This window comes from Monopterus albus, unplaced genomic scaffold (assembly GCF_001952655.1).
Source record: "Monopterus albus unplaced genomic scaffold, M_albus_1.0 scaffold51.1, whole genome shotgun sequence".
Taxonomy (NCBI): Eukaryota; Metazoa; Chordata; class Actinopteri; order Synbranchiformes; family Synbranchidae; genus Monopterus; species Monopterus albus.
The window spans coordinates 3,643,266-3,658,079 of NW_018127931.1; the positions used below are offsets into that span (position 1 = coordinate 3,643,266).

The 14,814-nt window shown below is 40.6% G+C and overlaps 1 protein-coding gene across 1 annotated transcript in view; it reads left to right on the plus strand.

The window, feature by feature from the left end:
* Positions 1 to 14,174, plus strand: part of ntf3 (neurotrophin 3) — a 63,568-nt gene extending 49,394 nt beyond the window's left edge. The window contains exon 2 of the mRNA XM_020601252.1: positions 13,049 to 14,174. Within this exon, the coding sequence (XP_020456908.1) occupies positions 13,049 to 13,912 (864 nt within the window). The 3' untranslated portion in view covers positions 13,913 to 14,174. The remainder of the gene's footprint in view (positions 1 to 13,048) is intronic.
* The last annotated feature ends 640 nt before the right edge of the window (positions 14,175 to 14,814 follow it).

Genomic DNA, 14,814 nt, shown 5'->3' on the forward strand with positions numbered 1-14,814 from the left:
TCTGATTTGTTCCTGCTCTTCTTTAGAAAATGTATTTAACCATTTAGACAAAAATTTGTAGGGTACTACATTGTACAACATTTGCAGACATATTAAAAATTACATGTGACAAGCGCCCCAAGTGGAATGGTCTCTGCCCAGAACCAGCTGATTCGGACGGGAATCTTCTACATCAGAACTTTTTCTGATGCGCCTGACCGCTGGGGGTTCACCCAATCAACAGGTCTGTTTTAATTCCACTGAATACGCCGTCACCCTAATGCTATAATACAGTTTTCCCATAAACTATGCCCATCCCTGGATCCCAAAACAGCTCTGCCCGAGGCACACTGTGTCACATCGAATTTTCTCTGTAGCACTTGTTGCTATGAGATACACATGTGCCAGTGCTGAACAGCCTTCGAGCAGCAAACCACCCACACATTCCATGAAAAATAATAAACAACCTGGTGATTTCCCTGTGCCGTCACTACAGTGTGGAATTTATCAGAGATCCTATTTCAGGCAAGATGTTTCACTGCCTGATTTCCAGCCAGGGGGAAAATAAAAAGGAAATGGGAAGTTTTGAAGAGACAATCTGCCAAGAAATAGCAGAAACTTCACTTATAAAACGTGAATTTTACGTCTCTTTATTGGTATCAAATTCTGTAATCACGGCACTCATTCACTATCCCTCAAAAATGAGTCTATGTGCTTTGTACTGTACATGTGACAAATGAACACACCAGCACAGCAGTTAAAACACAGAGAATAAGGCATGTGTTTTCATTATCCTTACTGTTTTTGATCCAATTTATAACGTCAAAGAGTGGGCGGCCCACACATCAACTTTGATTTGGAAATAATTCAATGTGCGGAGTTTATGTGTAACAAAGGCTCCGCTTACCTCTCGTTTGTGGCCGGCCAGTTGATGTATGGGATCGCACTGCTTCTGACTGAAGACCAGGAAATGATACCAGTCGATTATCAGCTCAGTCTGGTCCAGGATTATAAGTATTTTTACTTGGGAAGATCAGACCCAAGAGATCGGTTGGTTCCTGGGTCAAAACGGCACCATATTGTAAGATATTTTTTCCAGTTCTCTTAACCAGGAACTCAGAGAGACGAGGCAGTCCAAGTGTATACAAAATAACCGTGCTGGTTTATTCAAAGGATCACAGGTAAAATTAACATTACACGTCCAGGCATCTTCCACCTCCAATACTGCGCGCAGGCAGATGAAGAATGAAAGACCCTGAACCACAACAGGCCTATACATTTATCTCTTCGGTTGGGCTAGCCCCATTCTACCCAGGCACGTCAAACTGTGACGTCACCTGACCGTAGCAGTAGTCAAAACATGGAGAAAATCAATGTGTGTGAGTGTTGATTAAGTGGTGTGTATCTAAGAACATACAGGACATTCAGGGACATGTCCGGACATTAAGCCTAGGAAGATATTATGATTAAGATTACGGCTCAACATATCATAATAATAACAATAATCATCCTGCCTGCTGACAATCAAACTTTTCTATCTAGTTATCCTTGCCCACGTACACCCTCCCTGCTAAAATCTCATGACAATGACTAAGCGTTTAAACTAGACATCCTGTCTCCACTAAACATTTCTAATACAACAAGTATCTAACCAATATCTATCTGACTAAAAAATACCTAACAAAACTACCTTCAGCTGCTCTGACCAGTCCTTTAGAATGTGCCCACGGATGTCATCCAGCCAGATAAAATAACTGACAGAATCATATTCAAATAATCCTAACGAATACAGAATGTACTGACCCACCTCAAAACTAAACTTGAAAGTATTATATATAAAAACACAATTCCTAATCCAACAACTCAAATATGAACAGTTTCAGTATAGTAACATAACAGGTTTATATTTGGCAAATCAACTACAATGTTAAAAAGAAAAGGCAATCATTACACCGATACTTGACTCTGCAGGTGAAACTGTTCATAATCCAGAGGATATTAACTATGTATTTCAAGCATTTTATAGCAAACTATACTCCTCTGATCACGAAACAAATCTATCTGAAATAGATACTTTCCTAAACAATATAAAATTACCAGCACTATCCAGAGAACAAACCAATACTTTAGATGCCCCCATCACTCTGGAAGAACTCCACGCCAAATAATAAATCACCTGGACCTGACGAATTCCCTGCTGAATTTTATAAACACTTCTGGCAAATATTATCACCGTTATTTCTCAGAATTACCACAGAAATTAAAACCACCTCCACAGTACCGACACATATGAATGTGGCTGCCATGACACTCCTGCTTAAACCCAATAAAGACCCAACCCACCCTTTTTTTTACCATACTATGTAACTTAACACAGATCTAAAACTTATCACCAAAGCACTAGCCACTAGAATAGAGACCGTTACTCCAGTAATAATCCACCCAGACCACACAGGCTTCATTAAAAGTAGACAGGCTTTGGATAACACCCGTAAACTATTTAACTTAATCAACCTTGCACAACAAAAAGAAACTGACACCATAATTGTATCATTAGATGCAGAAAAAGCATTTGACAAAGTTAACTGGTCATTTCTCTTCAGCACACTATGAAGGTTTGGTTTTGGAGAGTCTTTCATCCACTGGATTAAAACGCTATATATGTTACCAAGAGCTACAATAACCACAAATGGGATAACCTCATGAAGTTTCAAACTTCACCGGGGAACTTGACAAGGATGCCCACTCTCACCATCTCTATTTGCCATTTTCATTGAGCCTCTAGCAGCAGCAATATGACAGAATAATAGCATCAAAGGAATACAAGATACTAACTCGCAACAAAATTAGCCTCTATGCAGATGATTTACTATTATATCTACAGGACCCCTACAGTTCACTACGAGAAACTTTCTCCATTATTAATAAATTCTCCAGGATTTCTAGGTACACAATAAACTGGAATAATTCAATCACTCTGAAGATGCCATTAAATATTTAGGCACCAGTATTTCAACCAGGCTGTCAGAACTTTTTAACCTTAAATACACCCCTCTGCTAAAAAAAAGGTAGAAGATGATTTCAAATGCTGGTCCAACCTCCCACTGTCACTCATTGGCCGAATTGCTACAGTCAAAATGAAAACTTTACCACAAATTAACTTCTACGACTGATCAATATCTACCAACTAAACAAGTAAGACTGTGACTTTCTGTGACTGCTATCTCTGCTAAGAGCTTACCCTGCTATGTGGAGAACTGCTTCTGGCAGCACTTGCTGCTGTGCATGGCGCACATGCTGCTGTCTCGCTGTCACCATTCCGTCTGGGGCAGCCTCTCTGCAGCTACACATCTCAGCTCACCGCTCGACTTGGCAGTCACCCTCCAGCAGCACCCCAACAGGCCTGTACATTATATCTCTTCGGTTGGGCAAGAAACGTCAACCGAGACGTTTCTGTTGCAGCTGGCCATGGCAGTAGTCAAAACATGAAGCAAATCAATGTGTGTGTGTGTCTGTTGATTAAGTGGTGTGTAGCTAAAAACATTCTCATCCGACCTCTAGTGACATGTCATGACATTAAACATAAGAACATATTATGGCTAAGGCTACAGTTCTACACATCATAATAATAATATTAACCATCCTGTCTGCTGACAGTCATCAACTTTTCTCTTTAGTTATCCTTGACCAGATGCACCCTGTAGAAACTCATAAGCATGACTAAGCATTTAACAGTCTAACTAGACATCCTATCTCCACTAAACATTTCTAATACATAAAGTATCTATCCAATTTCTATCTGACTAAAAATACCTAACACTGGGAACAGCAATTTTCCATCCTTTGTTTACACATGCACATTACCAGGAGGGAGGTAGTGAGCTACTGTTCCAACAGAGTGCAACATTTATACCTTTTCACAGACTGTATAATGAAACTAAAAAGTGAATTTATGTGTGGACTCATTGGAAAGACCCAGTAAAAAACATAAAACAGGCAAACAGCCAATCACAAAGCAGTCATACAACTAGAATACATAATACATTTATCTGAACGTGCAGAATTATGAGTAAACACTCAAACTCTATATCCTGATGAAGAGTATCCTAGGAGTCTCCATTTTCCAGGTGAGAAAGGGAATAGTAGAGGGCAGCCGCGATGTTGGGCCGGTAGGCATACTAAGCACTACAAATACAAAATGTATAAGCATGTTCTTACAGCAGCAGCAGCTTCAGTCCTCCATCTGTGTCACTCACATTTTGGTGGCAGTCACGTGTTTCCCAAAATAGCATGCCTAGCACATCCCACATGACTGCAAGATGTCGCTTAACAAAAAACCTGAATGTAACTTATTCAACCAAGCTACGTGCATTAAAAAAAATCTATTGGGTTTTTTATGGGAAGGCCATCTCCCTTAAATAGGTGCAGGGTATCAGGTTTTCAATCAGAAAATAAAAAATTTAAATACTGTACAAACTCACCTAACTTGACAGGTTTTAGAGGAGACAAGTCAACTGCATGCAGATTTCAGTTACTTCACTAAGCATGTTAGACTCTGTATTAAACAAAGCTATAAATGTCAGAGTGTACCTGATATGAAAACCAAAAACAATGTTCTACTTGTTGCTGTGTGAGGCAGATGTGATTTTTTTTTTTTTTTTTAAAGAAAACACTAATGTTGTTTAATTATTCCATTTATCATCCAGGCAGACTTTTGGCTGCAGAGCTACCCTGGAAAAAACAACTAAGATAAGCAATTTGGTTCACAAGCAACAGAAAATGCCAGAAAACATCTATTAATATTGATGTTAAATTAATGTGAGTTACACTGTGGTGATACGGGAAACAAAAATGCCCCAAAACTCTGCATTCCAGTTTTACCCAGTACTGGGGCTATTTTCAGCCACAGTCTGAATGTCACATGGAAAATATATCTTTTCCTAGCAACTAACCATTTCATTGTGAAGCACGCTACTCAGAGGCACACAGTGAATTTCTTGTAAATATGCTTTTTGCTATATCAGATCTCTTCTTGCTTGAGAGGAAGGTTCAGTTTAAAGAACTTTGGAAGATGTTGGTGGTGACCTCACCATAAAAACAACAGGTAACAATTACAAATTTTCCTGCCCTGAACACAACAGCACAGAAAATCTGATAAACTGTAGGTGAATGTGAGGAATCCTATGACAGTTCCCTGAGGCTTCAGATGTTTGCTCTTGCCCTAACCTGCTGTGTTTAGTAATTTATAGCATGCATGCAAAGCATTTACTTACATTCAGTGGGAGCAAAGTATTGGTGATTACTGCAGCTAAAGGATTACATGGTCCTCATGTCGGTTGAGAAATTCTTAAATATTTTTTTGGCAAATAGAACACTTTAAATCTACCAAAAGCTGCTCAGACTTACAACTCAAGGCAATGCTGTTACTGACTAGGTTGTAACCTCCTCTGACAGTAATGGTTGGGGTATGCTTAAACAGACTAGTTTGCCCAGACACGTCTAAATGCCAAAGCATTTATACCTGTCCTGAATATAAAATGCTATCAGAGAAATTAGATGCACTGGGTTGTATAACAGGTATGTGCTGTATTTATGGAAACGTGTGATCGCTGGTGTTTCACACAAAAACTGACAGAGGTAGTTGTGTGAAGAAAATAAAAGGGCCTCATTTACATTTGTCATATGTGGGTAAAATACAGATGCAATTTCATTTTCTTTAAACTTAGCCACACGTTTGTTAGCTAGTGTAAGAAAAATGACTGACTAATGAAAATGAGAGCCATTTATAAGCCAAACAAATTTATTTACAATTTCTACAGAGGAAAAATGATCAGGATGTAATTCAAATGGTACATTTGTAAAGTGCTTAGTGGATGGCTGGAGGATTCACTTCCTCTGGTTAACAATAGTGGGAAATGAGTTACAATGGCCTAAAACTGAGCTAGATTCTAGATCTAAATTCTGGGGCTTAGTCCTGAATCTGGAGGGAAAACAACTCAATTTCGATAGGTTAGAGACTTTAATTTGGTAATAACTACGGTTTTCATGAGACATCATTCTACCAGGTTGTACTTATAGTAGTTGTTGGTAGGGATCATGTGGCCAGGAAAAGAGAAGCGCTGGTTCAGAGCCTTTTTGGACCAGAGTCAAGCTGGGTCCTGTTAGGTTATTTTTTAGTTAGATAGATATTCAGAGATTTGTTGTCTAGGAATGTTAGTGCAGCCAGGATGTCTTCCTCAGGCTGTTAAATGCAAGGTTAGTTAAAAGCAGAGAAAGGCGGCAGTCAGGGACGAATGTTATTATGACGGTAAAAGTAACCATAATATTTGTCTTAATGTGTAATGTTATGTCAAATTGTTTTAGATACACACCACGAAAACAACAGCCACACACATTATTTTCTTCATGTTTTGTCTACTGCTCTGCTCAGCTGCCAAGCTGGCATATCAGGTGACGTCACGGTTTGACAGCCCAGAAATGATTAATATTGTATAGCAATTCTTGGTTCGGGGTCTTTCCTGCTTCCGGGCTGCTTGGGCAGCCTGGGGTTGGAAGATCTCTGGACTTGGAGTGTTAATGCTTGCCTGTGACTCTTTGAATAAACCAGCACGGTTATATTTTTTATATACTCAAGTGGTCTGAGTCGTCCCTCGGAGTTCCTGGTTTGAAAGAACCGGACGAGGCTTTATAATGGAGATAGCCTTTAGTCCAGAGTTCTGAGATGGTCCTGAGCTGAAGACCCAGGACCAATCTGTTGTAACCAAATTTGACTGTGCTCACTCTTGGGAGGAGCTACTTCTCAGGTGGCCAAGAGCTTTACTCAGGCGAATGGCATCACCAGGGTCCTTCTGCATTTCTGGCATTTGGTGATGTCTCAAAGGAGAAAAAACATGGCGATGTGAGCACACGATCTAAAGAAAAGTGAATTTAACACAAAAGGCTATGACGAGAGATGCAGATGCACAAGCTTTGGTTTTGTTCTGACTGGCTGACTGACTAAGACAAAGGAGCAGCGCTTGCCTAGTCATTCATTCAGCTTGAGCAAAGACTTTGATTGGTTTGGAAGTCCACAGGCCCAGTCCTCTGACTGGCTGAGATTTCTGTGGCTATGGAAATGGTTTCTGATTGGTTCTTTTGCAAGCACACTGTAGAAACATTCACACCCAATCTAGGGATGATGGAATAAGAGATTAATCTTAAACACATTTTATGAATTAGTATGTCGTACACTGAAAAAAAAGATTTGTTGGATTTACTTGATTGTAATGTGTACATCGGTCCCACACAATGATAATGTGTAAAACCAACATAATTTTCTTTAGGGGTTAACTTGTTTGAATTATGTTAACAGAGGAAATATGAATGAATTGCGTTGCATATACTAGCATAATTTCTGTAAATCCAAAGACCCGGTGAGTCCTTTTTTTCAGTGTACGTCAGTATATGCAGTTCATATTTTTATCCACCATGGCTGACATGAAGCATAAATCACACATATGAGCAAAATCTGTGAACATCAATCTTAAACACAGAATTAACAGTCTAATAAGCATCCAAGCAAAGTAAGAAATAGCATATTCATATGGCTGGAAAGTAAGTTACCTTTGGATAAAAGGAACATAAACAATTAATTACTGGCACACAATCATTACAATAGAGAAATCAAAAGCAATCTTCTAAAGAAACATTTTTGAAGTATTTTGAGAAGTTTATGTCAAGATTAGTTTCTAAACATCTTAAAAGCGGCAGGCAAATTAAAATCATGTATTGGAACATTTCTGTAATATCAAAAGTGATCAACCTATATATTTTGGTCTAGATTAGTCTGTATGTTCAAGTTTAGGATATTTCCTTGTGATGAGGAGGCATCACAGTTCTTTACTGCAGTTACAAGCTCTGAGGAGAGCCTGCATTCCAGGGGCATCCTGTGGAGATAACAAGGGTCAGATAACAAGAACAGAGGATCCTGGTGTTTGAGTTCTCCTAGGAAGGAATCAGATAAGGAAGCAAGGGTCTTGGACTTGTTTGAGTTAGTTCAAACTTGTTGTGTTAAGGTCAGAGGTGTGAGTTCAAATGTGTATTTTAGTGTATTAAAAGTCATAAGGAGAGGGATAAGTCTGTCCCTTGTAGTCATGGAGACGAGGCTAGGCCCTTTTGCTGTCCACATCTGGTTTTGTTTGCAGAGGAGGGTGTGATAGGGTCTTACACATAAACTGTCTTTGAAACACAAACCAGACAATTATCTTAGTTCTGGGGACAGGGCAAAGTTTCTTTCCTGCTCCTCAATGCCTGGAATCAAAGTTAGTTTATTAATTATGCATATTCTGAGTTTCTCAAAATAAAATGTCTCTTCAAAATGTCTGCTTTGGACAAAACTGATTACAGATAAATAACCATGAGTACTATAGTCCAAAGGACTATGGCAAACATTTAAAAAATAACAATGGCAACAAGTAGCTAGCTAACAATTATCAGATTCTGCTTTCAGAATCTGCTTTATTGGCCAGGTGTGTTGGACACACGAGGAATTTGACTGTGGTACATCGGCTCTCAATATGCATGTACATATCGCCATGCAAAGGGGCAAGTAGACAGGAAACAATGCAGACAGACAAATGAATGCTCATTGTGAAATAGATAAATAGGAATAATAATAGAGTACTTAAAAATAGAGACCTGTAAGGATCTGAATAATCTGTACAATGTATATTTACAGGTAGCGCACTGAGGAAAGGTATTGCATTTAGGGTTATTGTCCAGTCATACTGTCGTAGGTCAAGTATTCATCAGAGTGACAGCCCAGGAGAAGCAACTGTCCCTGTGCCTGGTTGTCTTGGTGCACAGTGACCTGTAACGCCATCCAGAGGGGAGGAGTTTGAACAGGTTGTGTCTGGGGTGTGAGGGGTCAGCAGTGATCCTCTCCGCCATCCTTTTGACCCGTGAGGTGTACAGGTCCTCCATGGAGGGCAGGCTTGGACCAATGATCTTTTTTGCAGTCCTAACTGTCCACTGAAGTCTATACTTGTCCTGTTTGGTTGCTGAGCCAAACCAGACAGTGATGAGGGTGCAGAGAACAGACTCGATGATTCCTCTGTAGAAGTGAAGATGGGGGCCAGCTGATCAGTGCACACTTTCAGGCAGGAGGGGGCTTTTTAAAGAGGCCACACACACATCCTTTTCACAGATCGTTAGAGGTGGGGGGCAGATTCAGGTCGTCTGCTAGTTGACGGTCCTCCACACGGGGGGGACTTCAGAAGCAGCTTTATTGGCCAGGAGTGACGGACACATGAGGAATTTGACTCTGGCACATCAGCTCTCAGCGTGCAAACAGTAAACCAGCATAAGGCTGTGTAATATAACAAAATAAGCAGTATTAATAGCAACATTGACAGCAACAAACAGTGCAAGCAATGTAGAATAAACAGTATAAACAAACAATAAACAATGCAGACAAAGGAATGTTCGTTCATGAGATAAGTAGGAATAGAAATAGAGTACTTGAAAATAGAGACTTGTATAGATCTCAATAGTCTGTACAATGTACATTTACAGGTATTTTGCTAAGGGTTATTGTCCAGTCATACTATCGTGGGTCAAGTGTTCATCAGAGTGATGGCCTGGGGAAGAAACTGTCCTTGTGCCTGATTGTCTTGGTGCACAGTGACCTGTAACGCCGTCCAGAGGGGAGGACTTCAAACAGATTATGTCCAGGGTGTGAGGGGCCAGCAGTGACCCTCTCCGCCCTCCTTTTGATCCGTGTGGTGTACAGGTCCTCCATGGAGGCCAGGCTCACACCAATGACCTTTTCTGCAGTCCTGACTGTCCGCTGAAGTCTGTACTTGTCCTGTTTGGTTACTGAGCTAAACCAGACAGTGATGGAGGTGCAGAGAACAGACCCGATGATTCCTCTGTAGAACTGTATCAGCAGCTCCTGGGGCAACTTCCTGAGCTGGTGCAGGAAGTATATCCTCTGCTGTGCCTTCTTGGTGGTGATCCTGATGTTAGACATCCACTTCAGGTCCTGGGAGATAGTGGAGCCCAGGACTTTGCTGCTGATACAGCACTGCCAAGTATGGTAAGTGGGGGTAAGGTGGGAGGGTTCTTCCTGAAGTCCACTGTCATCGCCACTGTTTTGAGCGTGTTCAGCTCCAGGTTGTTGCGGCTACACCACAGGTCACATCTATAGGCTGACGTGTTGCCATCTCGGATGAGACCAATGACCGTTGTATCATGAGCAAACTTTAGGAGCTTGACAGAGGGGTCCTTCAAGATGCAGTCGTTGGTGTACAGTGAAAACAGCAGAGGGGAGAGCACAAATCCCTGGGGGGCACCTGTGCTTATTGTCCGGGTGCTGGATTTGGTTTTCCGCAGCCTCACCTGCTGCTCCCTGTCTGTCAGAAAGCTAGTAATCCACTCTTAGGTGGGGTTCCTGTGGAGTCAACTTGAGAGAGAAGTTCAGATCCTGCATACTTTCTCACCTCCACACACCTGGCCAATTGCTATGTGAGGTGGGTGTCGAATAATCAGTTTCCAAAAACTCGTCTGATGCTGTAATTCCTTCACCATTGTGGTTGTTCACAGTCAAGCAGACCTTTGAAACAGGTGGACATATAATTTTCTGACAATTTGTGGTTGCACACTAATGTCTTTTATAGCATTTTCGATGTATTGGGAGCACTAGCATATGCCAGTCTTGTTCACTTTTCTGTTCTCTCTCTCTCTCTCTCTCTCTCTCTCACACACACACACACACACACACATACACTTTCAGTGACTGAATCTGTTATCTAACCTCTGTGCAACCAGTACCTAATTATAAGCCTAACCATAAACTCAAGTCCTTGTCTTAAAATGATGAATTCAGGACAGGCACAGTGTCCTCACTGGGGAGGTGTTTCCTCATTTTCCTGTCCTTGTGCAATTCTTTATTCTGTATCTCTGTGCTTACTGTAGTATAGTCTAATCTTTTGTGAATTATTAGTTTTATTTTTTTATTTTTAGGGTCCCTTTAAGGTACTTGGTGCTCTATAATGTGTGACAAATGTGTACATTGTGTGGCCCTGTGAGGGCCCTTGCAAATGTAGACGAAAGCATGTGTGTGTGTAAGTGCACATGCCATTGCAATATTCCATTAATAATTCTCTTTGGACAGAAACAGAGAAAAATGAGCAGCTATGGTCTAGGCATAACAGAGTTGTGGGTGTGCATGTGCACATTTCTTTTCTGAGCCACTGATCTTAAGGTGACATTGCTACTGAACAGATGCCCCTCCCTCTCCCCATCCAACAGCTGTATCAGCCAGCCATAACACTGCTGATGGGAACAGCCTGTTTTTGTTCACAGCTGTCTGTTAATGTGTCACCCTTCAGCTCTTTTCTCCTTCTCACTCTGAAAGATATTTGAACCTTACTTGTCCAAGGAAAGGTTTTACAGAAAACATGTGTACATTGGATTGCAACATAAACAACTTTACATCCTTCCATACAATGCACCACCTGTTTATACAGTTATTACCTATTATTATACTGAGTGACACTGAAGAAAACCATGCTGGTATCTTACGTAGTTGTTTTTTTGTTTGTACGACCCTAAGCCCCATGCCCTTCAGGAGACATGCTAGTTTTCACACCACACCCCTTTCTGCTTCCTGTAGTTAGGGTTTCCACAGTATCTCCCCATTGTTTGGATTAGTGTAAAGCAAAAATGAATAAAATTTTTCTTTAGAATAAAAGTGAATGTAGCCCTGTAAATATTTATAGATGTAAAGTAAAAAGTAAACCAATTTAAAGTTTGAATCAAAGCAAATTTCTTCAGTTTGTAAAATAAAATTTACTGTCACAAATTACATTCATTGGTGGTGAAGAATAAGGTCCATTAAATCCACAACTCTTCTGAGTTACACACAGCTTGATTCTTCATGCTGTGGTGCTGGGTGTTCGAAGGCTAAAATAGTGGCTCGCTGATCTGGAACACCCCAGGGTCGTGTTAGCCATTGGACTGTGTTCCATAAAAGAGCCTATGGTCATCTGTGGATTTAGTGGACCTTATTCTCTTGAAGAAAGGAGACTAGGGAAAAAAAACACTCCACATATTAGCTGTTGACCATCAGTGGAAGACTGACTGCAGTTGGAGCCTGCAAATATCTTTAACTTTAGTCAACTTTCCTTAAGGAAATAGTCTGAAAGACCAAAACTTTTTTTCTGAGAATTGGAAAGTGGCAATAACATTGTCCCTGGGGCTGACCAGCACATCCTGACCTGTGTTGGGAATGAACATGTAGTGATGAAATGTGCTTTTGTGTCCATACATACACAAACTTAAAAAAAAAAAAAGCTCTCTGACATGATACCGTTCTTTGTGATATGAAGACCTCTCACTGATCACCACAGGATTTGTCAAATGCTTCTGACTCAAACACCAAAACAAACAGGTGCAATCTTTAACAAACATGTCCAAAACTACTACTGATAAAAGTGTGTTTGGGTCACTTAAAAGCCTACATCAAGGTATTGCAGAGTCAGAAAGACTTCAGAAAAAAGTGAAAGTGTTCAGCATTTGCTATTTTAACACCCACACACGTACTGTGAGAACACTACATTACTGTAAAACTACTGTGAAATTACTTTTGATGTTTGTAAGGTTGTGTTTCAACGTTAAGTGCAAAATGATGCAGTTATAGATGTGAGCCATGCTTCATTTGGCAGATTTGAAATACTCGTGACAAACATTTTTATGTATTACTCTGAAGAGAATTATGGGTGTTTTATGACTACATGGTATGATGTACATGTAGCAGCATGTTGGTTCCCATAACTGTGTTCATACTGTGTTTATAGTTGTGTTGATATAATGTATTCTCTAGCACCTTACCCTGATTTTAACCATCACAACTAATGGCCTAACCCCAACACTTCACCTAACCTTAACTTGAAGCTGATTCTAACATCAACCCAACATTTAACCTTCAAAATGGTTAAATGGTTAAGCACTTAGGCATGTAGAGGGACAAATGTTGTCCCAGTAGGATATAACTTATCCAATAAAGAGTTCTCTCTTTCTGTTTTTGCAGATCTTACAGGTGAATCTAGTGATGTCTATCCTGTTGTATGTGATGGTCCTCGTGTACCTCTATGGTATCCAGGCAACCAACATGGACAGCAGTCACCAGGGGCAACAGCAGCTGAATCCTGACCCTTTAAACTCTCTCATCATCCAGCTGCTTCAGGCTGACCTGACGAGGGGCAAGACTAGGGGAAACCAGAGCCAACAGGGGAAAAGCAGAGACACAGAACCCCAGGCCATGCTGCCCCGACTCTTCATTGCAAACTTTTCTTTAGAGGAGCAGGGTGATGCAGAGCAGTGGGGAATGGGGAATCGTGGCGATGGCATGGTGGAGCAGCAAGTAACACTGTTAAACTCAGATTTACTGAGGCAGCACAAGCGGTACAACTCACCTCGAGTGCTGCTGAGTGACCGGCCACCACTGCAGCCACCACCACTGTACCTTGCAGATGATTTTGTGAGCAGTGGATTTGAGGGTAGAGTAACACCAAACAAGACACGAAAGAAGCGTTACGCTGAGCACAAGAGCTATCGTGGGGAATATTCCGTCTGCGACAGTGAGAGCCAGTGGGTGACGGATAAAACCCAAGCAGTGGACACTAGGGGGGACTCTGTGACTGTTCTTGCCAAAATTAAAACCAGTGCCACACAGGACATCAAACAATACTTTTATGAGACAAGATGTCGGACCCCTAGGCCGTTCAAAGGTGGCTGCAGGGGCATTGATGACAAGAACTGGAACTCGCAGTGCAAGACAACACAGACGTATGTTCGAGCACTGACACAGGTTCGTAATTCAGTGGGCTGGAGATGGATACGCATAGACACATCCTGCGTCTGTGCATTGTCTAGGAAGCGTAACAGGACATAAAACCATACAAGCCTTGCTGGGGACTACCTGTTTGGAATTCTTCCTGTATAGGATTTTATTTCCTGTTCACAATGGTCACCATCACATGATAATGTGTCATGGTGATGAAGAGCAACATCTTGCTATAAAATGATACATCTATTGAAAAAATCTTGGGTCCAATTAAATATTTCACATCAATGTGCTGCAAACCCACAAGCTAATGCAGTACTGCTGTTATGAAAGAACTCACTTTAGAGGTGTTGGGGAGTGAAGGAGTAAGTGTGTGATGGAGAACTGTATATATAAATTATTTAAATTATATGAAATGCATGTAGTTTATACATGTTTATCTATCTATATATGATGTATGAGTATATTTGTGTTATTTATTGAAAGAAGTTGTCTTCAAAAGGAAAAAAATGTCTATAAAAAAAGGAATGAAACAAGCTATGAGCTCATTGTGAGACTGTAACATAGAGCCGGGCTGCAAAGGTGCTTTACAGTAAGACTTTACATGTGCCTTGACCAGTGTGGTTGCAGAGCAGATTGGACATCGTAACTCACACATAGCAGTTGTCACAAATGTTTTGGGGATGAACCTAAAAAGTTGCATAACTGCAGGGACCCATCCTGTACCATGGCCTAATATGAGGCTCAAATTCCTACCACCACACAGATAACATATCACAAGGTACAACACATTCTAAGGCTAAAACACAGATTTGAGATTTGTGACCAAATTAACACTGCTTTCACATTTGAATATATATATATATATCACATGTAATACATCATAATTTTATTCATTCCTCAGAGAAAGTTTTGACAAAATAAAAGGAATAATATATTCAAGAAAATTAGGCCATCTTGATGCTGTTCATGATGTTTTACTCTCAGCTGGGATCATTAGCTGTTTTTGT